Raw genomic sequence first — 26,311 nt, forward strand, 5'->3', positions numbered from 1 at the left:
TGTCTGATCCTTTGTGACTCTACAGACCGTAACCCACCAGGCTCCTCTGTCCGTGGACCATAGCCCACCAGGCTTCTCTGTCCATGGGATTCTCCAAGTATGAATATTGGAGTGGTTTGCTGTGCCCTCCTCCTGGGGATCTGCCCAGCCCAGGGATTGAACCCTGTTCTCTTATGTCTCCTGCATTGGCAGGCAAATTCTTTACCCAAGAGGATGGGAAATTACAGATCCCAGGGGGAAGCTATGACAAACATTAGACTGCATATTAAAAAGCAGAGACATTACTTCGTCAACAAAGGTCCATCTCGTCAAAGCTATGGTTTTTCCAGTAGTCATGTATGGATGTGAGAGTTGTACTATAAAGAAAGCTGAGTGCTGGAGAATTGGTGCTTTTGAACTGTGGTGTTGGAGAAGACTTCTGAGAGTCCCTTGGACTGCAAGGAGATCCAACCAGTCCCTCCTAAAGGAAATCAGTCCTGAATATTCATTGGAAGCATTGATGCTGAAGCTGAAGCTCCAATACTTTGGCCACCTGATGCGAAGAACTGACTCATTGGAGAAGACCCTGATGCTGGGAAAGATTGAAGGTGGGAGGAGAAGGGGACGACAGAGGATGAGATGGTTGGATGGCATCACCGATTTGATGGACATGAGTTTGAGCAAGCTCCAGGAGTTGGTGATAGACAGGGAAGCCTTGCGTGCTGCGGTCCATGGAGTCACAAAGTCGGACACGACTGAGCAGCTGAACGGACTGAACTGAGGGGATGATGGCACCAATGAAGATCATTAACATAAACTCTGCTAATAAGTAAGATAAAGACTCGAAGTGTCCCATAGACTTAGCAATAAATAGCTCTTTTCCTTGGTAAGCTTAATGAGATAGAAAAGTTAAGTTTTTTGTTTTTATTTCAGAGGACATTTATTTATTTACAACTTTGTTGAAATATAATTAACATATAACATTGTGTAAGTTTACGGTGTACAATGTAATGCTTAGGTACACACACACACACACACACACACACACAGACAGAGGCTTCCCTGGTGGCTCAGTTGGTCACACACACACACACACAGGCTTCCCTGGCTCAGTTGGTCACACACACACACACACAGAGGCTTCCCTGGTGGCTCAGTTGGTAAAGAATACACACACACACACATGGGCTTCCCTGGCTCAGTTGGTCACACACACACACACACACACACACACACACACACACAGGCTTCCCTGGTGGCTCAGTTGGTAAAGAATACACACACACACACATGGGCTTCCCTGGCTCAGTTGGTCACACACACACACACACACACACACACACAGAGGCTTCCCTGGTGGCTCAGTTGGTAAAGAATACACACACACACACACACGGGCTTCCCTTGTGGCTCAGCTGGTAAAGAATCTGCCTGCAATATGGCAGAGCTGGGTCCGATCCCTGGAGAAGGAAAGGCTACCCGTGCCAGTATTCTGGTCTGGAGAATTACGTGGACTGTATCGTCCATGGGGTTGCAGAGAGTCAGACGTGAGTGAGCAACTTTCAGTACACATACATGCTGTAACGTGATCACAACGTCTATCTCCTTACATTTTTACAATTTTTTTTTTTTGCAGTGAGAACTTAAGTTTTTTAATAAAGGAAATTTTATTCCAGTTCTTCCTCAGATTTTTAACACTGCAGTTCCCAATTGGTAGACTCCTGAGACCCTGACTCTTGAATAGATTGAATGAGCATTACAACTTCTTATAGATGTGGTTATGATCAGTAGAATTTAAAAATCATTAGAAAACATTTGATTTTGGATATTTTATGGTTTTGTAACATCAACAGAGACCAAAGTGATTCTGCTGACATTTGAGTGTCTGAAATGTTTTGGCTTTATAAAGGGAGCCCTGCAGGACTCTTTTTCATGATATAGCTGGTCATTAGATGGTTATGTTAGGGAGGAATAAATCTTCCTCTACTTTTCTTTGTTTTTTCTGGCTCGTCTAAAAAATTAAATTGACAAATTGACACAGGACAGATTAACAGGAGAAGATCAAGGTTTAATGATACGTCTGTGTGGGAGAAATTCAGGGAAACTGAGTAACTCCCCAAAATGGCCAAAGCCCTCACCTTAAATACCATCTTAAGCTAAAGACAAAAGATGGGGACATGCTGGTTTGGAACTTAAAAGACGGCGGTGAGGTAATTCACCTGAAGACGGAAAAGCAGGTGTTTGGTAAACCAGTGTTTGCTGGGCCACGCAGAAAGAATGGCACACTGCAGGCTCTGGTCTCTAAATCCTGCTGAGTTTCCCTCATAACATCTAGCCCACATTCCTTGCAGATCTCTCTAGTGATTGCTCTGTTCTGGGCACAGAGACTCTATCTAAAACATTTTTAGGTCATGAGAGGGGAAGATCAAAGTTTCTTCCTGACTCTTTCAGGCCTTTGTTTGTTTTTAGCTAGCTCAGAATAATCCACGTGCCAAAGGGATATTTTGGTAATTCATTGAGATGTGCACTTCTATGTGTGCTGTATTAAATTAAAAAGTTTAGGGGGTTTTTGAAGTGACTTTCGCAGGATCCTCTAGAACTGTTGCACTGAATCAGGATTTCTGATATTCCTGTGCCAAATAACAGAAGCGCCACAGCACAGTTCGTCCCGCTCTTCTTGTGGGGCCCCAGTCTGTGGCAGGGTAGGGATGAGTTACTACAGACTTTTTGATGGAGTCGTGGTGACTTGGAATTTTCAGTCTTAATTGGGAAGATTCCAGACGGACCCACAATAGTTCATTTGTCTTATTTTGTATATTTAAAAATGTAGGAAATTTAAACCCAAGCCTGCCTTTTCAGCCTTCAGTTTAACCATAATATGAAGCTGCTGGGGGGAGGAATATTCCCTCCTCTACCCTCCTTGAGTTCTTGTGGCTGGACTAATAAACTTGACATGAGACAGATTAACACGAGAAAAACAAATTTTAATTCATCTGCATGGTGGGGTCTCACAGAAATGGGACCTCACAGAAAGACCTCTCACAGAAAGAGGCCAAAGCAGTCAGCTTTTATGTTCATTCAACAAAGAAACAATAAATTTTTGAGGAATTGATGGGATGATGGGGCCTCCTACGGAAGCTCAGTAGTAAAGAATCCACCAGGGCTTGATCCCTGGATCACAAAGGTCCCCTGGAGAAGGAGATGGCAACCCACTCCAATATCCTTGCCTGGAAAATTCCATGGACAGAGGAGCCTGGTAGGCTATAATCCATGGGATTGAAAGTCAGACACGACTTAGCAGCTCAACAGCAACAACAAAGCAACCTCTGGATGCAGGGAATGCACATTTCACGTGAGATTTGCTTCCTGTTTTCAGGGAGACTGGAGTGTCAGAGTGTCCCTCTTGCATTGGACATTTCTTAAGTAACTTTAATTCAAAATACTCAATATGCCATTGAGAACCATGGGGTAGCCTACTCTGGACCCCAACAGTGCTCCTGTTCCGTGTATAGTCTACTTGTTGTTCAGTCCACTTAAATGTGTTTTATCACTGCAAGATATGCACATACCTTGCTTGTTTCCATTTTGCTGTTGTTCTTTGTATTTTTATCTTGTGATGCAGCTGAGGTTCTACTTGCATTAGAACTACTTGGAGGACTTATTAACATGCATATTCCTGGCTCTACCCAAGACCTACTAAAAAGTAATTTCTTTGAATTGGGGCCTGGGATTTTTCATTTTAATAAGTTCCCCAGGCAGTTCCTCAAGTGATTGAGAGCCACTGCTCTACCGTTCTAAGCAGGCTTTCAAGCATCAGTTCAGCTTTTCTTTCTCTATGATGTGATTGTCTTTGCTTAGGAAGATCCCCTTCAGAAACCCTGTCGTTACTTTTCATTGGCTATAGATCTTCTGCAACTTTGTACTTAAAGCCTTCCTGCAGTTTTATATGGTTTCTGACAAGTACTCAAGTTACAGGTACTCAACTCTGCCACTGTAGCATGGAAGCAGACATGGACAGTCCATAAATGAATGAGTGTGATTATGTCCCAATAAAGCTCTGATTTCATACAATTCCCATGTCGTGATTTGGGGGTTGGGGGCACACCGCTCAACTTGTGGGGTCTTGGTTTTCCAACCAGAGATTGAACTTGGACCCTCATTAGGGAGAGTGCAGAGTCCTAACCACTGGACCACCAGGGGATTCTTTGAAATGTTACTCTTTTCTTGTTTCTCAACCACTTAAAAATGAAACGCTGAGCTTAAAGGCCATTCTGAAAGTAGACAGTGGACTGGAATTGGCCATATAGTTCACCAGCTCCCTGTTCAACTGTATCTGCCCTAACACAGTGTTGGTGAATATATAGTAAGTATTTGAGTCCCGAGTGAGTGAATTAATTGTAACACTAGTGACTTTGCATAGAACATATGTTGTTCATCTTTGTGTATTATCTGGTGTAATAACTGGTTCCAAAATGTTTGACAGCTCACTTTTTAATTTTCTCTGAGAGTTAATGCCAAGACTATCAGTGTTTTCTATTTTCTTGAATCAACCACTTCCCCCCCACCCCACTGTGTGTCTGAATAGGAAGGCCCAAACAGTTTGATTAATGAAGAGGAGTTCTTTGATGCTGTTGAAGCTGCTCTTGACAGACAAGATAAAATAGAAGAACAGGTATGTAAATTTTTAAAATTTTTAAAAATCCTTGGTATATATTTCATATAATTAGAATTTGAAATCATGATCCTAATAACCTAAGAAATGAACTGTGTCTACATTGAGTCACAAATAAAGAAGAACCTTTATAAGTCACTTTCTTCATTGATCAATTTTCAAACAATAGAAAGGAAGATTAATAATTGTTTAAATGAAGCATGCATAAATAACATGAAATTGAATGGAAATATTCTGCCTGTTCTCTTTGAAGTATCCAATTTTCAGTTCAGTCCAACCATTTAGTCATGTCATTCTCTGCAACCCCATCGACTGCAGCACATCGGGCTTCCCTGTCCATCACCATCTCCCGGAGCTTACTCAAACTCATGTCCATTGAATCAGTGATGCCATCCAACCATCTCATCCTCTGTCATCCCCTTCTCCTCCTGCCTTCAGTCTTTCCCAGCATCAGGGTCTTTTCCATTGAGTCAGTTCTTCACATCAGGTGGCCAAAGATTGGAGTTTCAGCTTCAGCATCAGTCCTTCCAATGAATATTCAGGACTGATTTCCTTTAGGAGGGACTGGTTGGATCTCCTTGCAGTCCAAGGGACTCGCAAGAGTCTTTTCCAACACCACAGTTCTAAAGCATCAATTCTTTGGTAGTCAGCCTTCTTTATAGTCCAACTCTCACATCCACACATGACAACTGGAAAAACCACAGCTTTAACTAGACGGACTTTTTTTGGCAAAGTAATATCTCTGCTTTTAAGTATCCTGTCTAGGTTGATCATAGCTTTTCCTCCAAGGAGCAGCCGTCCTTTAATTTCATGGCTACAGTCACCAGCTGTAGTGATTTTGGAGCCCCCCAAAAATAAAGTCTGTCACTGTTTCCATTGTTTCACCATCTGTTTGCCATGAAGTGATGGGACTGGATACCATGATCTTAGTTTTCTGAATGTTGAATTTAAAGCCAGCTATTTCACTCTTGTCTTTCACTTTCATCAAGGGGCTCTTTAGTTCTTCTTCAAACTTTCTGCCATAAGGGTGGTGTCATCTGCGGTTATTGATATTTCTCTCAGCCAATTTTATTATCATTCTATTATCATTATCCAATTTTATTATCATTCTATTAATACAAAGCGTATATTTGCTCTGAGTAAAACAGTCTCTTTGAATTCCTCTTCATCACCAAATACTATATGAATTCGAAAGGAAGATGATCAAGAGTTTATTTTTGTTCTACGTTAGTACCATTCAGTTTTTATTAACTCATTTATTGCTTTCACTACCTTCACCTTAATTACTTTCTCACTTTTAACTTTGCTTAGTGTTTTATCATCATTAAATTCACAGCAGTTATACTAAGCCCCTTCTGTGGAAATTGAAGGGAAGTATTTCTTAAATCCTTGAACTCAGTTTCAAGATTAATTTGGGTCTTCACCTTCTTTAGAGGCTTCCCTGTGACTCAGATGGTAAAGAATCTGCCTGCAGTGCAGGAGACCCAGGTTCAATCCCTAGGTTGGAAAGAAGATCCCCTGGAGAATGGAATGGCTACCCATTCCAGTATTCTTATCTAGAGAATTCCATGGATGGAGGAGACTGGTGAGCTACAGTACATGGGTCCCTAAGAGTCAGACACAATTGAGCAACTAGCACTTTCACTTTCTTTCACTTTCTCACTTTAATTCTGCAACAGTGCAGTTACTATGTATTACCACTAGATGGTACCGTATATTACCACTAGGTTCCTAACATTGTACAGGAGGCTGTGATGGAAAACATCACCAAGAAAAAGAAATGCAATAAGGAAAAATGGTTGTCTGAGGAGGCCTTACAAATAGCTGAGTAAAGAAGAGACAAAAAAGGCAAAGAGAAAAGGAAAGATATATCCATCTGAATGCAGAGTTCCAAAGAATAGCAAGGTGAGATAAGAAAGCCTTCCTAAATGATCAGTGCAACCAAATAGAGGAAAACAATAGAATGGGAATGACTAGAGATCTCTTCAAGAAAGTTAGAGATAACCAAGGAAAGATTTCATGGAAGGATGGGCACAATAAAGGACAGAAATGGTATGGACCTAACAGAAGCAGAAGGTATAAAGAAGAGGTGGCAAAAATGCACAGAACTATACAAAAAAGATCTCTGTGACCCAGATAACCATGGTGGTGTGATCATTCACCTAGAACCAGACATCCTGGAATGCTAAGTCAAGTGGGTTTTAGGAAGCATCACTACAAACAAAGCTAGTGGAGGTGATGGAATTCCAGTTGAGCTATTTCAGATCCTAAAAGATGATGCTGTGAAAGTGCTGCACTCAATATGCCAGCAAATTTGGAAAACTCAGCAGTGGCCACAGGACTGGAAAAGGTCAGTTTTCATTCCAATCTTAAAGAGAGGCAATGCCAAAGAATGCTCAAACTATTGCACAGTTGCTCTCATCTCACACGGTAGCAAAGTAATGGTCAAAATTCTCCAAGCCAGGCTATATGAGCTGAGTATGTGAACTGAGAACTTCCAGATGTTGAAGCTGAATTTAGAAAAGGCAGAGGAATAAGAGATCAAATTGCCAGCATTCGTTTGATCATAGAAAAAGCAAGAGAGTTCCAAAAGAACATCTACTTCTGCTTCATTGACTACGCTAAAACCTTTGTGTGGATGACAGCAAACTGGAAAATTCTTCAACGGATGGGTTTACTAGACCACCTTACCTGCCTCCTAAAAAATCTGTATGCAGGTCAAGAAGCAACACTTAGGACTAGACGTGGAACAACGGGCTGATTCCAAATCGGGAAAGGAATACGTCAAGGCTGTATGTTGTCACCCTTCTTATTTAACTTATATGCAGAGTACATCATGAGAAACACTCGGCTGGTTGAAGCACAAGCTGGAATCAAGATTGCCGGGAGAAATATCAGTAACCTCAGATATGCAGATGACACCACCCTTATGGCAGAAAGTGAAGAAGAACTAAAGAGCCTCTTGAAAGTGAAAGAGGAGAGTGAAAAAGCTGGCTTAAAACTCAACATTGAAAAAACTAAGATCATGACATCTGGTCACATCACTTCATGGCAAATAGATGGGGAGACAATGGAAACAGTGACATACTTTTCTTTTCTTGGGCTCCAAAATGACTGCAGATGGTGACTGCAGCCATGAAATTAAAAGATGCTTGCTCTTTGGAGGAAAAGCTATGACCAACATAGACAGCATATTAAAAAGCAGAGATATTACTTTGCCAACAGAGGTTCGTCTAGTCAAAGCTATGGTTTTTTCAGTAGTCATGTATGGGTGTGAGAGTTGAACCATAAAGAAAGCTGAGTGCTGAAGAACTGATGCTTTTGAACTGTGGTGTTGAAGAAGACTTGTGAGTCACTTGGACGGCAAGGAGATCAAATCAGTCAATCCTAAAAGAAATCAACCCTGAGTATTCATCAGAAGGACTGATGCTGAAGCTGAAACTCCAATACTTTGGCTACCTGAAGGCAGGAGGAGAAGGGGATGACAGAGGACAGGATGGTTGGATGGCATCACTGACTCAATGGACATGAGTTTGAGCCAGCTCTGGTAGTTGGTGATGGACTGGGAGGCCTGGTGTGCTGCAGTCCATGGGGTTGCAAAGAGTCAGATATGACTGACTGACTGAACTGAACTGAACTTAATCACTAGATGGTACTTATGCTTGGATTTTAGTTATTCTTCTCAAGACTATAAGCATCTTAGAAATAAGTCATGTGTGTCAGTTATATACCCTAAATTAACTTGCATAGAAAAATTGGCTTGTTATTCCTTTTGATGTTAAGGCAGTGAGGGCTCTTGTGCTGTCAGCTATAGATGGGCACTTGCCACCTGCCTCTTCACAGATTAAATCACAGGTGCTGCTGCAACTGCTGTCCTTCAGCACTGCCTGAGCAGAGTACAGGTTGGAGAGGAGGAATGAGGCACTCCATGCTCTGGGAAAATTGGCAGAATAGGCCTTCAGATAGATATTTTTAGGAGGTGATTTTATGGGTCCAGTTCTTGCATCTCATATCTAGAAAAGATACTGAATTCCTTCATGGTGATGTCTGCTACTCCACTAGCTGAAATATGCAAAAATGCACTTGATTGCATGTACTCCCCCTTCACCAGAATCACAAAGATGCGACCTCCCCTCACTGCCTGTGGAGCAGTGTCTCGGAGCCATCCCCTGGCTGTGGTCCTCCTTTTGCCCCAGGTGAAACTCGGCTCCCAGCTCGCAGGTTGTGTATTGTTTTTAAGTTGGTAGTGCCCATGTACTGATCTGTCTGCCCAGGTAAGGCGTCTGCAACAGTGGCTGTTTGCTCTTCATGTTCATTTTATAGATCTCATTTCCCGTTTTTTAACATGCAGAACTCTAAAACTTTCAGTTCCTAAGTGAGTTCTCATTTTGGGTGCCAAAAATATAGCATCTGAAATAGCATCCTTGTATTTGGTTTTTTACGGTGTTTAGGGTTTTTTTGGTTAGTTTTTTTCCCCTTCACTGTGTTTTTCCTTTTGTTTTAATCTGGGTTATTTGTGGAAGAGTTTTGAACTGTGCAATCAAGACAAGTTAGTCTTGAGTTTTGCCACTAACTGTGTAGCTCAACACTTATTACTTAAATCCTCTGGGCCTTGGTTTTCTAGTCTTTGAATCAAGGGCTTGGACAGGATGATTTAGATCATCCCTTCTGGCTTAAAAATGCTCCTCTACTGAATATCAGCATGGTGGTTGAGTTGGAATTGAAGAGAATCAATGAAAACTTCTTTAGACTTTGGAAAAAAGAAATATTCAAGGGGCTATCAATATCCTTGGTCTAAGGTTAGTACCTTTGGAATCTGAAAGAAGAAAATCAGGATACATCAAGTGTCAAGATTTGGCAAGGCTTGTGTCTTTAGAGTAGATTCATAATTCAAATATTTATAAATACTAAACTGTTAAGTAGTTAAATGTTACATTATTCACTCTTAAGCTGCAAAATACACTTTGTAACCTTCCTGTTTAAAATTATGTGCTTTCTTAGTCGCAGAGTGAAAAGGTCAGGTTACATTGGTCTACTTCAATGCCATCTGGAGATGCCTTTTCTTCTGTGGGGACTCACAGATTTGTCCAAAAGGTAAGCTAATGCCAGAGTTTACTGAAAGTATATGCTATATTCTTCACTGTTGATGAAACTATCCTGTTACATAAGTTTTCTTCATTTTCCTGAATTTAAGTAATGAGATTTTTTTCGTTTGGTATTACATGTTTTCTTCCATAGACATCCTTGAAAAACTGTTAGAAATCTTCTGAATATAATGTTCTTCCATTTTTATTAAAGGGAAAAGAAGGGTGGGGAATAGGGAATGGCTTGTCCAAAACAGTTAACCAGAAACTTAACCAGTGATATTAAATCTTTTTTCTCTGGGGTTAAGTGGTACCATTTTGTATTATTGGCAGCCTGCATTCTTTATAGAAAGATTTTGGAGCATTACACATAATAGGTGCATGAAGTCAGCGCTCGCTGCTGAGCCTGTTCCATATAGTGCTTTGTTCTCTCTTTCTTTATCTCGTGTTTGGAAGTTGGTACTGAATGCTCTGTTGTGCCTTTGTTCTGATGACTTGGTTTTTTCTTTGTCTGTCTCTGGTAGCCCTATAGTCGCTCTTCCTCCATGTCTTCCATTGATCTAGTCAGTGCCTCTGACGATGTTCACAGATTCAGCTCCCAGGTACTGTATGAATGTATAGAGTGGACTTGAGTCTTTCTGTGCTATATTTCAGCCTGCTTTCCCAGTTCCTAGAAGTCTTTTGATTAGGCCACTTGTTTTGGTTTGAATTTTAAATAGTAACATCAAACATTAAACAAGCCTTCCTTATCTGCTAAATAGTTTCTCTGTCAGGCATGCATGTGCCCTTTGTATCCTCTGTTGTGAATAGCTTGGAATTTCACCACATAGGAGGCACTCCTGAAAGATTTCAAATTGAACTGAAGCTAGTAGAAGGTATCTGGTTTTTAACTATCCTGTGATATCTGTTTCTTCAGACAGGATACAGCAACTTTTGTGGACATGGTCTATAGGATATGTTATAGCATCAAAGCGGGTTTCAAGTCTCACTTCCAATGTAATTTAAAATATCTCATGATATATTCAACAGGGAAGTAACTTTTTAAATAAAATTTGTCTCATTACCATTAAAAGTTTTGTTGAACTGGTTGTATTTTCCTTAGGTAGATTACCCTTGGAAATGAGTATTCCTGTCCATATGATAAATCTGTGGAAATTGATTTTAAATTATTTAGTATCAGCATCATTTAGGAATTTAGGATAGGGATTTGGATGTGCGCAGTCTCTGCCCTCATAATAAAATCGAGCATCAGCATTAGGTTAAAAAATTTTTTTTAATCTTCACATATTTGCCATTCAACCTTGTATTTTTATGGTGATTGCATTTCGATTGTGATATGTCATCATATGTTAAGAACCTGAACTCTCTAGTCAAAATGACCAAGTTTAAATCCGGTTTCCTGCAGGATATTTGACAACTTTTCTAACTCCTCTGTGCTTTGCTTCTGTCATCTAGCTAGGACTGTGTTAGAACTAGAACCTAGCATGTAGTAAGTGCTCAATAAATGAGCTTTTATCATTGCAATATTATTTCTTTGAGCTAATCAGAATTATCTGCATTAATTTTTTCTCTCAGAGTTTTATAGTAAATGATTTTTAAAAATCAGTTTAAACCAGGTGTATGAATAAAATTTACATTAGTTTTCAACAATGTAATAAAGAAGAAAATTGTTTACGACTCAGGTTTTTTTCTGACTTTTGTAGCTTTTTTCTCCTTGAACATTTTTGGGAAGGAGATATGTCAGTTCCTCATCAGAAATTACCCTTAGCCAGATTTATTACAATATTTCTCACCTCCTGCTAATTCATTTATGCATGCTTTTAAAATAGTGACTTTTATTTTACAATAAATCAGTGACCAAACTGAATACTACTGGGAGACTGGTTTATTTGCTAAGCTCCGCCTTGCATTGAAATAATAAAATAACAGACTCTTAAAAAGACATCATTACTGGTCACTATTTTCTCTTAAAATCTAGAAATATACAGGCCATAAGTTAAAGAAAATGTAATGAGAGAAAGAAAAGAATTTGAACTGTTTATAGGTGCCTAAGAATTAGGGCTTCAGAATCGAGACCTGGACCTTAGTTATAGAATATATAAAACAGCTGAAAGCCTTCAGATACAAGTGAAATGTCGAGGAGCAGGTGCCCAGATTTTTATAAGACTTCCAAATGTAGCTTAATTCTCCACCTAATTTCTTGTGTAACTCAGTTGAGAAAAATCTTTCTAGTATTTTTTTTCCTAATGTACAATGCTCATGATTGATCTGGTTTTGTTTTTAAAAGCTTCTGGTTATTCTGCTCTTTTATATGCCCAAAGGGGAAATTAAGAGCAATAGCATTGAGGTCTCCAGGTATTTACTGTCTTGCTAAACTATTTGTTATCATTAGCATACTTGGGCTCTGGCAGTTAACTGTTGATTAATTTGGCTATGCCATCTACATACAAATCCTGGCTCATGATCACTTTGTTCTTGTTGGTATGTAATGGTCATAGTCCTGCTTAAAGAGGATAATTAAAAGTAAAACTGAGATTGCCCCTGAAAATAACTTCAGATAAAATGTGTGACTCTGTCAGGAAATTGGGCTTCCCTGGTAGCTCGGCTGGTAAAGAAGCTGCCTGCAGGAGCGCATGGCAGCCTGCCGCAGCACTCTTGCTTGGAGCATCCCCACGGACAGAGGAGCCTGGCCGGCCGCAGTCCCTGGGGTCACAAAGAGCTGGGCACGACTGAGCGACTAAGCGCAGCACTAGGAGATCAGTAGTAACACATGAATCTTTTGGACAGGTGTTGAAAATGAAGTACCCCTAAAGGAAAGGGTATAGAAAGTAGGAAGGAATTAGATTCATAAATGGATCTTTTTGGCCACATTTATTTCCATAACACAGTTACCATGTAAAGGTGTCAACTCACAGACCAAAGGAAAATAAAAAGCATCCTTAGTTGGAAAAAAAAGAGAGAAAATCAAAGGGTGGGTAGTACATCTACAGGTTAATGTGTGATGAGAATCACTGTTGCAAAAAAAAGTCTGTGTAAAGCTTTTGCCTACTTTTGTCCTTAGTAACTTTACTGTTGTGGTAATTCTCTATTTCACCCCTCCCTTTTTTATTATGTAAAATAAAATCGCTAATTACTTTTATGCTGATAAATGCTAATTTAGCTGAACTAGAACATAGACTAAAATAATAGATCACTATTAATATACATATCCTTTTTTCATATATATGTATATTGAGTATAATTACATACCTTAGTAATAGTTTCTTCCTACCAGTGTAGATAATTCTATATATACTGTTTTGTATAAAAACTAGCATTTTTTTTGTTTTGTTTTTTAAACACCTGTAATTGGACCCATCTTCCCATCAGTAAATATAGGTCTAGATCTCCTTGTCTGTTGTATGACTATGCATGCTAGATTTACCTGCCTAATATTGAACATTTATTTTCAGTTAGTCTCTATTATTTAATAAATAGTGCTACCTAGGCATCCCTGTATATACACTTTCTCTGTATATACATCTTGGTACATTTATCTGATTATTTTCTTAGAATATATTTCTAGAAAAAGTTTTAGGGACAGAGGTCATGCACCCACCTAAGTTTTTTTATTCTTATTGCCAGACTGTCCATTAGAGAAGTTGAACCAGCTACACTCCCGGGTCAGTTTTCTTTTGCTATACTGACACTGAATATTATAATTTAGTTAATATTTGCCACTGTGATAGACTAAAAGTGTTATTTTTGCTCCTTGACTGTGTGCGTTTTTCAGTGAATTGACTGTTCATATCCTTGACCATTTTTCTCTTGGGTTAGCAGTATACTATTAATTTGTTATTAATAAATTATTGTGTCCAGCAGATCCCTTTATGACCCTGTAACAATAAGCGTAGTTGTATTCCTTCTACATGGATAAGAAAAAGAGGTTCAAACTCTGTTTGAGCCCTCCTGAGACTTTGGTTCATTACACTTTTGTTGTGCCATCAAAGGACAATTTTCTTTAGATCTACCCTGCTAAAATGGCATACTGAGTGATTGAAATGTGAAGTGAAAGAAAAGGTCAGAATTGGAGTGCCATCACCTCCAAATGTGCTTTATCTCCAGTCTTTTCATAGTTCATTTGCTATGAAGATGCTGTTTATGTCAGCTTACCATTTTCAACTCAAGGTGCAAAAAACCAAGGACACGATTCCTGAAATTATGCTTAGGCTAAAATTCACCCTTTTTGTTTTTAAGTGATAGGTACTTCTAGTAACATTGTTTTCTAGTATATCACATTTTGAACCTGATAAGGCAGAAATTTGGGCAAATATTTATTCATGTCATCCAATTAATGGTCCCTAGCATTACACTTATTTTTGATACAGAGTCATAACTGAAAACAGTAAATGGAGCATCTTTATATCTGAAATATGAGTGTGGTCACAAAGGCCCAAGCCATTGCCCCTGTAGTAACGTTGGTACTGCATTATTTTAAGATAAAATTCATTACAGTGAGATTTTACTGGTATCATCTTTGTTTGTAACCTTAATATTTTGAAGGAATATACCATAATGGATAAAGATTCCTTGGTGAAGGCTTTGAAGACATGGCTAATAAAGTAATTGGGTACTTCATTAGTTTTGTTAATTTCCTAGGAGCACAGTAGTGAATACATCTTGTTTGTTTCTCTGTTGGGTGTTTTCAAGCCCTCTTAAGGAAGTAAATGAGGACAAAAGACTGAAAACTTTTCCATAGATGTAGTGGTAGCTGTAATAGGAATTCTGTTGCTTCATCTGTTTAGCAAGACAGTGTTAAATGCATTTACCGTACATTGTTTCAAACTTAAGTTACCTCCTGTCAGTTTGTATTTGTGGAATCTGGTTTCTTTTGGAGCAGAACTCAAATCAAAAGCAGCTTCTCATTTTTCAGACATCTGAAATCACTCATTTAGGAACACTCTCCCAAACAGAAGCACAGTTACCTGCATATTTTTTCAACAAAAGAGCTAAATGGCACTAAAGTTCTTTTAAACAGAACTCTCTTTGTTTTTTTAGCAGAATAAACTCCTTAACATTCTTTTTTCACAAATAATCCATTTAAAGTAGGGCCTCTTTGGGAGAAATATTTCTTTCTACCTCTAACCTCATAATAAATATAGGTGTTCTTAACTCCTAGTATCCTACCGAAAAAGTATGTACATATCTAGAGATTTCTAAGATCTTGAAATCTAAAAGTGATTAAAAATAACCTCCCACTCGTGGTGTGACGCAGACTGATGCCTTAGGCCAGTGCTGCTGTGGAGGCTCTGTTAGTGCACGCTACCTGGGACTGCTTTGTTCTTCCTCTAATAAGACACCTGTGGTGTGTGGTATTTGTAACTTGGAACTCTACATTAGTCATCCATCCTGAACCTCGCAAAGCAAGATTTCAGAATTTTAAAGACAGAAAGGTTTTATTCCCAGTCAGCCTTTGAAGTTATGTTTTCTAATTAAGGCTTTATAAAATTATAGATGTACTAGTAGTCATGTTTTAAAATTTCTTCCAGTTCTCTAACTCAACACCCTTCACATTAAAGATTATGGATAAAGAAATAAGTTACTATGTAACATTTATTTAGTACAAGCGTAGATTGTAGAATTTCAGCCTACACACTATTATCAAAAACTTTTCGGATGATCATTGCCAATTAAAGAGACACTTTTAGTCATAACTACTTTCAGTAACCAAAAATGCCTTCTGAAATCCAGGAAACTTGGTGTACACATCACAATAACATATTGATAATATCCTTATATGCAGAAAAATGATATCTTCAAAGTGACTAATTTTAAGAGCTCTGCCCCCAAATCATTAACGTATTTAATTCAAAATACATGTAAACCTGGTTCTTACGTTTCCCTAATGAATGTAATAGACTTTATGTAAAATAAGTTGTTAAACTTAGGAATAAATCTTAAAATTGAAGCATAATATACATATTTTTCAATTCTTTTCTGCCTTCTTTTAATGTTCTATAAAACAAAATTATGAGTAAAAGTTAAGAAAATAGGACTTAGAAACTGTGTAGATGGAAAAGGTGCCAGTTTCTTTCAGAGACAATCTGTTTATCACTTCATTTCTGTTTATAAACATGTTTCATACTGGGAGGGTTTCCAGAGAACACATTTAAATGAGATCTTACCGATGAATCAGGTTTCTTGGAGTATGAACTATTTGACTCTTATTTGTTTATAAAAGATGTGTCAAGATAATTTGATAGTTAAAAGCAGAGGTTGCAATTTAAATTTAGTAAAAGAAATTTAGTTAGAAATTTAGAAAGAATGTAGAATAATGAAATGGAATCAGATATATGGAGAGGTTGGTTATTTTTTAAGTTGGCTTATATTCATGATAAAAGAGTTGAGTAAAATAACAAAAATTTTCTTTTTGTAGAGAAATCTTGACACACAACAAGCTTTCTAATATCTCTGTGTAGTATTTAACTACAGAAACACTGGACTAGATGGTTTCTTTGTGCCCCTTCTACGCTTAATGCTCCATGATATTATGCTTTAAGACATTATCTCTGTGAGAATGCATATTGTAGGAAAGGAAGGAGTAATTCTTTTTTTCCAGAAAGCACATATTTTGGTCTCTTGATGCACATTAGGCCAGTGTTAAGTAGAGTGAAGCACCTTCTTTCCCCACATTTCTCCTTCCTGTCATTAACCTGGATATGATATCTGGAATGTGGACTAAAACTCTTCAACACTGTATAAAACCTACTAACCTTTGTGCATTTGGTTGCTAAGCTTTCTAAAAACATCATTTCTGAACTGAAATGACTGAATACCGTTCTGTTTTAGAGATTGTTGGATGCGGATTCTTACGGTTCTGTTTTTCTTTTTAAGGTTGAAGAGATGGTGCAGAACCACATGACCTATTCACTGCAGGATGTAGGTGGAGATGCCAACTGGCAGCTGGTTGTAGAAGAAGGAGAGATGAAGGTAATTCCCTGCAGGCTCATTGCAGCCCGTTGCAGTCATAGTGTATTATTATTATTGATCTAAGTAAGGTAGCACTTACAATTTTCTTTTAAGTAAATTATTACAGATGATTGAAGAAGCTCTAAATACTGAGAAATAAAATGTCTCTCTGCTTCCCTGGTTTAGCTTTTACATAATTTTTTTTATGATTATAGTATAAATCTATACCCAGATTTTTCTGTTTTACCTTGGCCATGGAGAAAATGGGTTTTGATGTGAACAGGTCACAATTCGCTAATGACTGGATATTTCTCTCTCTTTAAATAGACTGAATGTTGTACCCAGGTGTTAACTTTTTCTTGTTCTTTCTCTCACTGCTTCCTTTTTTGGACATTGATTAGCTAATCTTGCTCATATCCCTAAACACAAGACAGTAAGAGCAAGGGACAAGAGATTGAGCATTCAGGTGAAAACCAACAGCAGTATCGTTGAATTTTGGATTACTTCATGCCCAAGGCACAATGCTAACGATAAAGAGATATTTAATAAGACTCCCTCCAAACTGAAACTTTGGTTGGAAGGAGGATATTGACATTTAAAAGATACAATTATTTAGCTCTACCAGATAATATTGAATGAAAAGTACAAGTGAATACTGGAGAAAAATTGAAAGAGATCTCAGATTTGAGACAGATTGTTTCACATCAAGGACTATGACTAGAAATGGAAACAAAGTTATCACAAAGGTGAGGCGAGGGCATTTATATTCAGGAGTTTTATACAGACTTTTAACCAGAATTATTCTAGCAAGTGAGATACAGTATTAGATGTTGGAATTTACTCTCCTCCTGAATAGGGAACAAATTAAGAAATCAGAGGAGATAAGCAAATGAGAGACCAGTATGTTAGTTATAATTCTGACAGTCTGATTAGAGAACATAAAGACCAGCTGTCATGAGGTCTTACTAATATGTTTCCCCAGAATGACACATAATATTTCTGACATAACTAGGTAATCACAGGCCTTCCCCCACAAGAACATGCCCCCAAAGCAGCCCAGCACACATCCTGCCCACAGGAGAAGGGGTTCAGCCAAGCCTGCCTGACCCTCCTTCTGTGTTCACCATTCAGATGTCCCTGTTGCTCCGCAAAGAGGGGGAAGTGAAAGGGTGAAGAGAAGCCAGGAGTCACAGTCTAGGTGGAGGTCCTTCACCTAAAGTGAGTGGCAGAGAAAAAGTGCTCCCCCAACTTTAGAGAGAGTCATTGGGGCTGGTTTATGGGGTGTATAAAATAACCCACTAAACAGAATGTGTTATTGTCTGTAGCAGTGAGCTAGCCATTGTACACAGAGTGACATTTTAGAAGGACTAGGCTCATAGGGATATGAAACTAGAGACCAAGAAAACCCCTTAGGAGATTCAGGTATGAGGTGATGAAAACATACCTAAAAAAGATATACAGTAGTAGAAAAGTCAAGTTTTGGATGTCTTACAGTAAGATTACTAATAAGCTTAAAAGCTATGTGAAGTGTAAGGGACGAAATCAAAAGTCTAGAGTTTCCCATTTTGGTTACTGGAAAAAATATCAGTCCCAATAACATAAATAAATATGTAAGGAAAGGTACTTTGGAGAGAGAGGTTGTAAAAGAGAAGAAATTGGGAGAAATGCCTAACGGTGTCCGGCCCATAGGCACTTCATAAATTGAGTGCTGGTTTCCTCTGTGATAGCCTGTTTGTTTTTCAAAAGAACTTACTGCAGAGCTGTCTAAAGTACCAAATCCTCTATAATTTTGAAGTAATTAATTTTGTTTAGGAGTTTATGTATACAGTCTCAGTATTTAAAGCAAGATAGATCTTAAGGCATGCAACCTCATTATTTAAAAGCAAGATATCATTGATCTTTATGCGATTTTAGCGTTCCATCATTGGTGCAACAAATAATCGCGTGCCTTCTGTGTTTCAGATACGGTTCTAGATGCTGGGGATACAGCAGTGAACAGAGCTGCCGTATTATCCCTAAGGAGATAATGCTGTAACCAGCTGTATTGGCCTTTTTAGCCATGATGAATAGTCTTTGAGAATGTTCAGTAAATAATGTCTAATTTAAGTTGATGTATTTGTAGCTCTCACTCATTACATATGCGCACTTTGGAATTGTAGTTTTAAATATTTTTATGTATTGTCTTTTTTAATAATTTGAAATTTTAATTTTTCTTTTGGCAGAATATTTATTTATGTTCCATAAGTGTTTTTCAAACATGCTTTACAATATATCCTCTAGGTATATAGAAGAGAAGTGGAAGAAAATGGGATTGTTCTGGATCCTTTGAAAGCTACCCATGCAGTTAAAGGCGTTACAGGACACGAAGTCTGCAATTACTTCTGGAATGTTGATGTGCGCAATGATTGGGAAAGTAAGCTGCCTGATAATACCTGAGCTTGTCATTGTACAAAATGCTCTGTGATAAATTGTAGATTAAGGGGGGGCTGTCGGGGGAGTGGTGTCGGTGGGGGGTGGGGTGTTCTCAGGCTTAAAACATAGTCACCTAAACCTAGGTGAACAGTTTATTCAGCTTCAGTAAATTAAGGATGATAGAGAGGGAAGGGGTCATGGTGTTAGGGAATAATTTGTGCCCTAGTAATGAAGCCATGATTGGAATTGCTTCCTTGCAGTGGGAGCTGGATACTGGGTCAAAGAAAATGAGGTCTCCTGGTGATTAGATCTCACTGCCACCATCTATAACCCTTAATACTAAATAAATATAAACTCGCTTTCATGTGGATGTAGCCTCAGTAGAGCAAGATCCTGTCATTTTACCGTAATGTCCATTCGTAATGTAAGTGAATTAGTCACATACTAGGAAACAGTAATACATTTTTTGACTACTGACATTTTCTCTTCATTGCAGCAACTATAGAAAACTTTCATGTGGTGGAAACATTAGCTGATAATGCAATCATCATTTATCAAACTCACAAGGTAAGTATCTTTTAATCCCAGAAGGATTCCAGCGTAGTTTGAACAGAGACATATAAAATATTCTCTAAAGTAACATTTGGCAGGAAATTAAGTTGCACAAAAAGATGCAAAGACTTTATTAATCACAAACTTCATGTATTCGAAAAGTAAATCAGATTGTTTAAACGTTTCTGCTTTAAAGCAGAAATGGGTACAAATACAAACCTGAAAAATATCTAAAACATTATGTTAGATGAAGATATATAGTAAGTCTGGAGAAGAAAGTACTGAAATCTATTTAAATGTTTTTCTAGTATCTAGTTTCTAGAGGAAATAAATGAATGACTAAATATGAATTGATTTCCTGGGACAGTAATAGGAGAATGGAAAGTATGTTATTAGTCTGTGTTAAGACTCAAAAGTGAACATGATCTAAATCTGATATCAAGGATAAATTGCTAAGCATCAGCTATTGAGAGGTTGTTCGTCTTGCCCCAGAACACAAAGAAACATTGTCATTTAAGTTGGTTTCCTTTCACTTCATTTCTTCCTCTGTTAATCTAAATGTGTAAATTAGAGAATATTTGTCTTACCTCACTCTGCTCTATGTCCGTTCTTAACATTGCCAAATGTTATGTTGAATAAACAATAATAAATTAAAATTTTGGAGAGATCCACCAAAAGCAGTTTTGTATGTTATATAAGAAACATGATGATTCAGTAAGTACTTCATTTTTCTTTTCAAAATAATTTTTAATTGAGTTGAATATTTGATCATATTTCCAGTTTTGTTATGTGTTTCTTGAGCTAGTCTTGTTACCTGAGGCATGTAATATTTAATGACTCTGACTTAGGCTTCACTTACATGACAGCTACTCAAGAAAGGCCTAACAGTGAAGATTCTGTTTTAACTTACTGATTTAGGGGGTTAAAGTAGAGTCTGAAATTTAATAGACTTTAAAATATTGGTCGCTCTTTAATTTGCAGTGAAAATAAATGACCAGTCGTTTAGAATCAGAAGGCTCTTATTTTCTAAATATAATTGGTCCTGGAAAATGGCCTGCAGAAATTATTTTGCTTGTTAAATAGTAGATGGAGGGGAGGAATGTATAGGTCATATTAGGATTATTTCTGGAAAACTAAAAGATTATTTAAGTAATGTATCTTATATATAACAGAATTTAAGTTACAGTTGTAGTTAGTTGAATAAATGAATTGTCCTGGCATAATTTTTTCAACAAAATCCAGTAATAATAGGGCTTCCCTGGTAGCTTAGCTGGTAAAGAATCTGCCTGCAATGTAGGAGAGACCCTGGCTCGATTCCTGGGTCAGGAAGATCCACTGGAGAAGAGATAAGCTACCCACTCCAGTATTCTTGGGCTTCCCCGTGTGGCTCCCCTGGTAAAGAATCCACCTGCAATGCGGGAGACCTGGGTTCGATCCCTGGGTTGGGAAGATCCCCTGGAGAAAGGAAAAGCCATCCACTCCAGTATTCTGGCCTGGAAAATTCCATGAACTGTATAGTCCATGGGGTCGCAAAAAGTCGGACACGACTGAGCGACTTTCACTTACCTTATCACTTTTCCAGTAATAATAGAATTCTTTCTTTTTAGATTTGGCTTCTTTCATAATACAGTCTTAAAGAGTGCTACTCATCTCTTGATACTGAAGTCATTCTCTTCAAATTTCTGTCTCATCATCATCCTTATTTGCCTTCATTAGTTCTAATATGGCCACATTTTCATTTGTTTAATGGCATCACATAGATTTGCCTAGCACTACTATCATAAACTTCATGACATTTTGTGTCTTTAAAAGATGAACCATTTCACTTTGCAAATGATTTGGGTTGTATTAACACCGAGTTGTTGACTATTTATTAAATTTAGCAACCAGGAAAGACTCTGTGCATATTTTCTCTCATTTAAAAGTATGTAGTCCAGTTTGCAGAGACCTAGATTCCGTGTCATTTCAACAGTATGTTTTTCCTTGCATACCATGAAGCTGGAAGATTCAATCAAATTCTTCAGATATGATTTTTATATCAGTGGAACATCTTCTTTGCTCTGAACAGTTAAAACAGAGGCATAGTACTGTACTTAAAAATGGTTTCATGGCTGTGGGAGGGGCTGATGGGGAATGATTGCTTAATGGGTACAGCCTTTCTGTTGGGAGTGATGACACATTTAGAACAAGTGGTGGCGTTTATGTAACATTATAAAAATAATTAAGGCCAGTCAATTGTACACTTAGAATTATAGCATTTTATGTTACGTATATGTTACCAAATTTAAAGAGAACTATAAATAACAATGTTATTCTTTTGGTGTATTCTGCAGAGCCATTAACTCAATTTTCATAATCAGATCCTTTGGTAGGTGCTTTCCATTTAAAATCTGACAGATATTACCTTATACTAAAACATTTTATTAGTCTTGCATTTGTTTCTTTGTTAGTTCCTTATTAAATGTAAATAAAAAGTAGTTCAAATTTTCAGGACTTCCCTTGACAGTCCAGTGGTTAAAACTCGATCCCTCGTTGAGGAGCTAAGATGCTGCATGCTGTGTGAAAGTCACTCAGTCGTGGCCAACTCTTTGTGACCCCATGGACAATACAGTCCATGGAATTCTCCAGGCCAGAATACTGGAGTGGGAAGCCTTTCCCTTCTTCAGGGGATCTTCCCAACCCAGGAATCAAACCCAGGTTTCCCACATTGCAGGCAGAGTCTTTACCAACTGAGCTATCAGGGAAGCCCAAGAAAACTGGAGTGGGTGGCGCAGCCAAAAAGAAAACCAAAAACGGAGTTCAGACTTTGAAAAGATGTGTACTTCTTCCATAGAGAGTGTGGCCAGCTTCTCAGCGGGACGTCTTATATCTTTCTGCCATTCGCAAGATACCAGCTTTGAATGAAAATGACCCAGAGACTTGGATAGTTTGTAATTTCTCTGTAGATCACAGCAGTGCTCCTGTAAGTATGGTGTATAAACGTGTTATAATTGTGCAATATAAAGTTAAATACACAACACAGCACAGGGCAGAAGCAATCCACACACCACACATAAAGATTTGATAATGCTTCTCAAATTTTTGTTTATTAAAGTTGGCTTCTTGGAAGAGTGCAGCCGGTAGTGTTATCTGAGAGCAGCAGTCACGCCATGAACATCCCAGCAGGACTGTTTTCCTTTCCTCTTGAGGTTCTGTGACACAGCTGATGGGTCACTGGGTAGGCTGCTTGTCACAGTTGCCTCAAGCCATGATCAACTGCAGGCAAAACTTCTGTGGTTTCTACCTCGTTTTAGCTACTTTTACTACCTAGGAGGAGGGAAAACCTTTCTGATGTCAAATCAGCTTGGCATCTATTCTTCTTTTTGTTTTTTCAAGAGATAAAGTTTAATGTATGCACACAGTTTTATGTGTAGTACAGCATCAAACCATGTAGGGCATTTACTCTTATTTTATACATCCAGAAATGTTTGAAACACTTCTTAAGGCTATAAAACAGAACATAGAGAAATGAACAAGAGTATATTCAATACTTACAAAAAGTGATGTGATAAAGAATATAGAGTACTTTTTTCCTTTCCAATACTTCAAAAGATGTATTACTATATATACTTTTTTCTTAGTAACATCACAAATGATCACATCTTCACATGCTTGGAGTATTATTTATATTCAATGCAAGACTATTATCATTTTTCATACACAAATTTTTTTTCTAGCTTTGTGACATGCACCCTTTAATCCATTCAAGTAACTTCAACCCCACACCCCACAGTTGCTGCCTCCCAGCATTCAGACATTGGCATGTATTCCTCATTGGTGCTTACAAGATTTTGTTGGAGATGATGAGTTATAGTTTTGGTTAACTTAATGTAGGATTAGACCAGAAGATATTACAGAATACTGGATATCTGCTACAGTGGTATTGTTATTTTTTCTTTTGGCAGCTAAACAATCGATGTGTCCGTGCCAAAATAAATGTTGCTTTGATTTGTCAGACCTTGGTGAGTCCCCCAGAGGGAAACCAGGAGATTAGCAGGGACAACATTCTATGCAAGATTACATACGTGGCCAATGGTATGTATTTTGTTTTTGGTGTTTGGTCATATGGATGTTTTTATTATGATCTACATGATAACTGACAGTTTGGACAAATACTTACATATTTACAAATGTCATTTTAGTTTTTATCCATTAGATTTAATAATTTTTAATTTGGAGAAATATATAAAAATTACTGGGGCTCTTTCAAAATATACATGTCTGAATAACTACTGTATCAGAATTTCTGAAGCTGGGGCTGGAAAGGCAAATTTGTGAACTTCGTCTTTAGATCACTATTACATGTACAGTTTTAAGAACCATTTTATTAGATATATGTCTCATAGAATATTTGTATAATTAGGAATATAAGCAACAGTGAGAAAGGAAATAAATACTTCTTTTTTTCCAAAATTTTCAAAGACCATTTAGTGACTTAGAAAAATGTTTATAACTTAAGTGGGGTGAGAGAAAGCATATAAAATACCATTTCAGTAAATTTAAAAAAAATAAAATATGTACATATGAAAAGTTAAAAAGAAATGCTAATACTGACTTGTTGCTTGGTTGTTGGATTACTGGAAATTGTTTTCTTCTTTTTTACTTTATAATTTTGGGTTTTTTGTAAAATAATAGTTGATGTAAAATATTGTGCTAGTTTCAGGTGAATAGTTCTTTTTCTTATTGTCAGACTTTTTAGTTTTCTAAATCTTTGTTCCCTTGTCCTTTAGTAGCTGCTAGTGATACATTTATTTCACACTAGCCTAGTTCTGGACAGTCCTGTTCATCACTTTTAATGGTTCCTCTCTCCACCCATCTCCTACCTGCAGTAAACTAGAGTCCCTCTAATCAAATGTTCAAACCTTCTTTATACAGACCCGTCATTGCTGGTGTGTTTACAGAGACAGTTAGCCTGAGCAGGTTACTATTTGATTATAATGGAGTTTAATGAGTAAATCGGCCTTTAGTAAGCTGACGTGCTGCTGCACCAGGATTTGCATATAGTTCGGGGAACCAGGAACATTTTTAGAACAGTAATAAATGCTTTCTAACTTGTTACCTGTTCTCATCTGGTGGTTGGTACAGTACTAAGGACTGAGTAGTCAAGACTTTTTAAGAGGTGCTGTTTCAGTGTGAGGAATTTTTTTTTAAAGCAGAGGAACAAAATGAGTGCTTTACACGTGTTTGGGAAATTACCTTAACAGCTTTCATTTTCCTTTGTCTCACAGTAAACCCTGGAGGATGGGCACCAGCCTCGGTGTTAAGGGCAGTGGCAAAGCGAGAGTATCCAAAGTTTCTAAAGCGTTTCACTTCTTACGTACAAGAAAAAACTGCAGGAAAACCTATTTTGTTCTAGTATTAACAGGTACTGGAAAATGTATTTTATCCTTTTTTTAAACTTTATTTGATTAACATGGCTCTTGCAGACATAATAACTAAGCACAAATTCCCTTATTTCTCTCTTCCCAGAAAATACTTTCAGGTTTTTCGTATATTCTTCCAGACTTGTATTATGTACTGACATATGTCTTTGATTTTCTTTTTTTCCAAAGTATTGTCTTGCAGCTTGCTTTTTCTGTTTAATATATCTTGACTATTAGTACACAGAAAGATATGAGACATATAAAACTATATCTTTCTTTTAACATCTGTTGTATAAATGTTGTAGAATTTATTAAGCACTGGCCCATGTTAATGTCTGGCTGGTTCCATATTTTTATTGTCAAATAATGCTGCACTGATTATCTTTGCGTTAGGCACTGAAGTCGTGTGTTTTTGTGTTTTTTTATTTTAAATAAGTGGTATCTTAACATGGCTCAGAAGTCAAAGGTTTGAAAAGATACACAGTAAAATTTATCCCCTGTCTCCTAATCACCCAGTTTTGCACCATCACCACATACCCCCACATACCAAAGTGTATAGGTGCTACTAGTAGTTTCTTGTGTTTTTCCAGAAGTGTTTTATTTTCACTTGAATAAGCAGATACAAGTGTATTCCTGCCACACACCCCTTTGTTGTTGTTGGTAAAAGGCTGCATACTGTAGGTGGGGTTCTGCGTCTTGCTTTTTTACGCTTTATCTTGAAGGTCTTTCCTCATCGGTGCAGAGCTGCTCTATTCTTTTTTATGGCTGTGTTGTATGGATGCACATACATTTATCTAACCAGTTCTCCACTTGCAGATGTTAAAGTTGCTTCTGGCTTTTGCAGGAGCAGACAGTATTGCAGTCATATTCATATGTTGTTTAGTTTGTGAGTAAAGTACACTGCTGGCACTTCAGAGGTCTTGCGCATTTGTAATTCAGAGAGTGCCCTCTGTAGAGGTTGTATTAATTTACCATCTCACCAGCAGTAACATGTCGGAAGTACTATTTCTCTGACACTCACACAATGTAGGAAGTAAACCTTTCTGATTTTTTCCAACTCGATAGGCGAGAAATATTCTCCCAGTGCAATTTAAATTATAGTCCTCTTGGGAGTTCCCCGCTGGCCTAGTGCTCTCACCGCCCTGGCCCAGGTTCGGTCCCTGGTCGGGGAACTGAGATTCCACAAGCCACATGGGCAGGGCCAAAAAAACGTATTGTCCTCTTGTTACACATGAGTTACAGCATCTTTTCATCCAGTTGAG

At 37.8% G+C, this 26,311-nt stretch overlaps 1 protein-coding gene across 3 annotated transcripts in view; it reads left to right on the top strand.

The window, feature by feature from the left end:
- CERT1 (ceramide transporter 1) overlaps positions 1–26,311 on the top strand; it is a 123,070-nt gene that overhangs the window by 92,647 nt on the left and 4,112 nt on the right. Inside the window, exons 10-18 of one of the 3 annotated variants that reach the window (XM_043920025.1) lie at positions 4,565–4,651; positions 9,653–9,745; positions 10,260–10,337; positions 16,609–16,704; positions 18,964–19,096; positions 19,592–19,662; positions 22,481–22,609; positions 23,592–23,721; positions 24,915–25,051. In XM_043920025.1, the coding sequence (XP_043775960.1) occupies positions 4,565–4,651; positions 9,653–9,745; positions 10,260–10,337; positions 16,609–16,704; positions 18,964–19,096; positions 19,592–19,662; positions 22,481–22,609; positions 23,592–23,721; positions 24,915–25,042 (945 nt within the window). In that variant the 3' untranslated portion in view covers positions 25,043–25,051. Of the gene's footprint in view, positions 1–4,564; positions 4,652–9,652; positions 9,746–10,259; positions 10,338–16,608; positions 16,705–18,963; positions 19,097–19,591; positions 19,663–22,480; positions 22,610–23,591; positions 23,722–24,914; positions 25,054–26,311 lie in introns of those variants that run through there. The other 2 variants (XM_043920022.1, XM_043920024.1) reach the window with 2 other exon arrangements.

This window comes from Cervus elaphus, chromosome 12 (assembly GCF_910594005.1).
Source record: "Cervus elaphus chromosome 12, mCerEla1.1, whole genome shotgun sequence".
In the NCBI taxonomy this organism is placed as follows: Eukaryota; Metazoa; Chordata; class Mammalia; order Artiodactyla; family Cervidae; genus Cervus; species Cervus elaphus.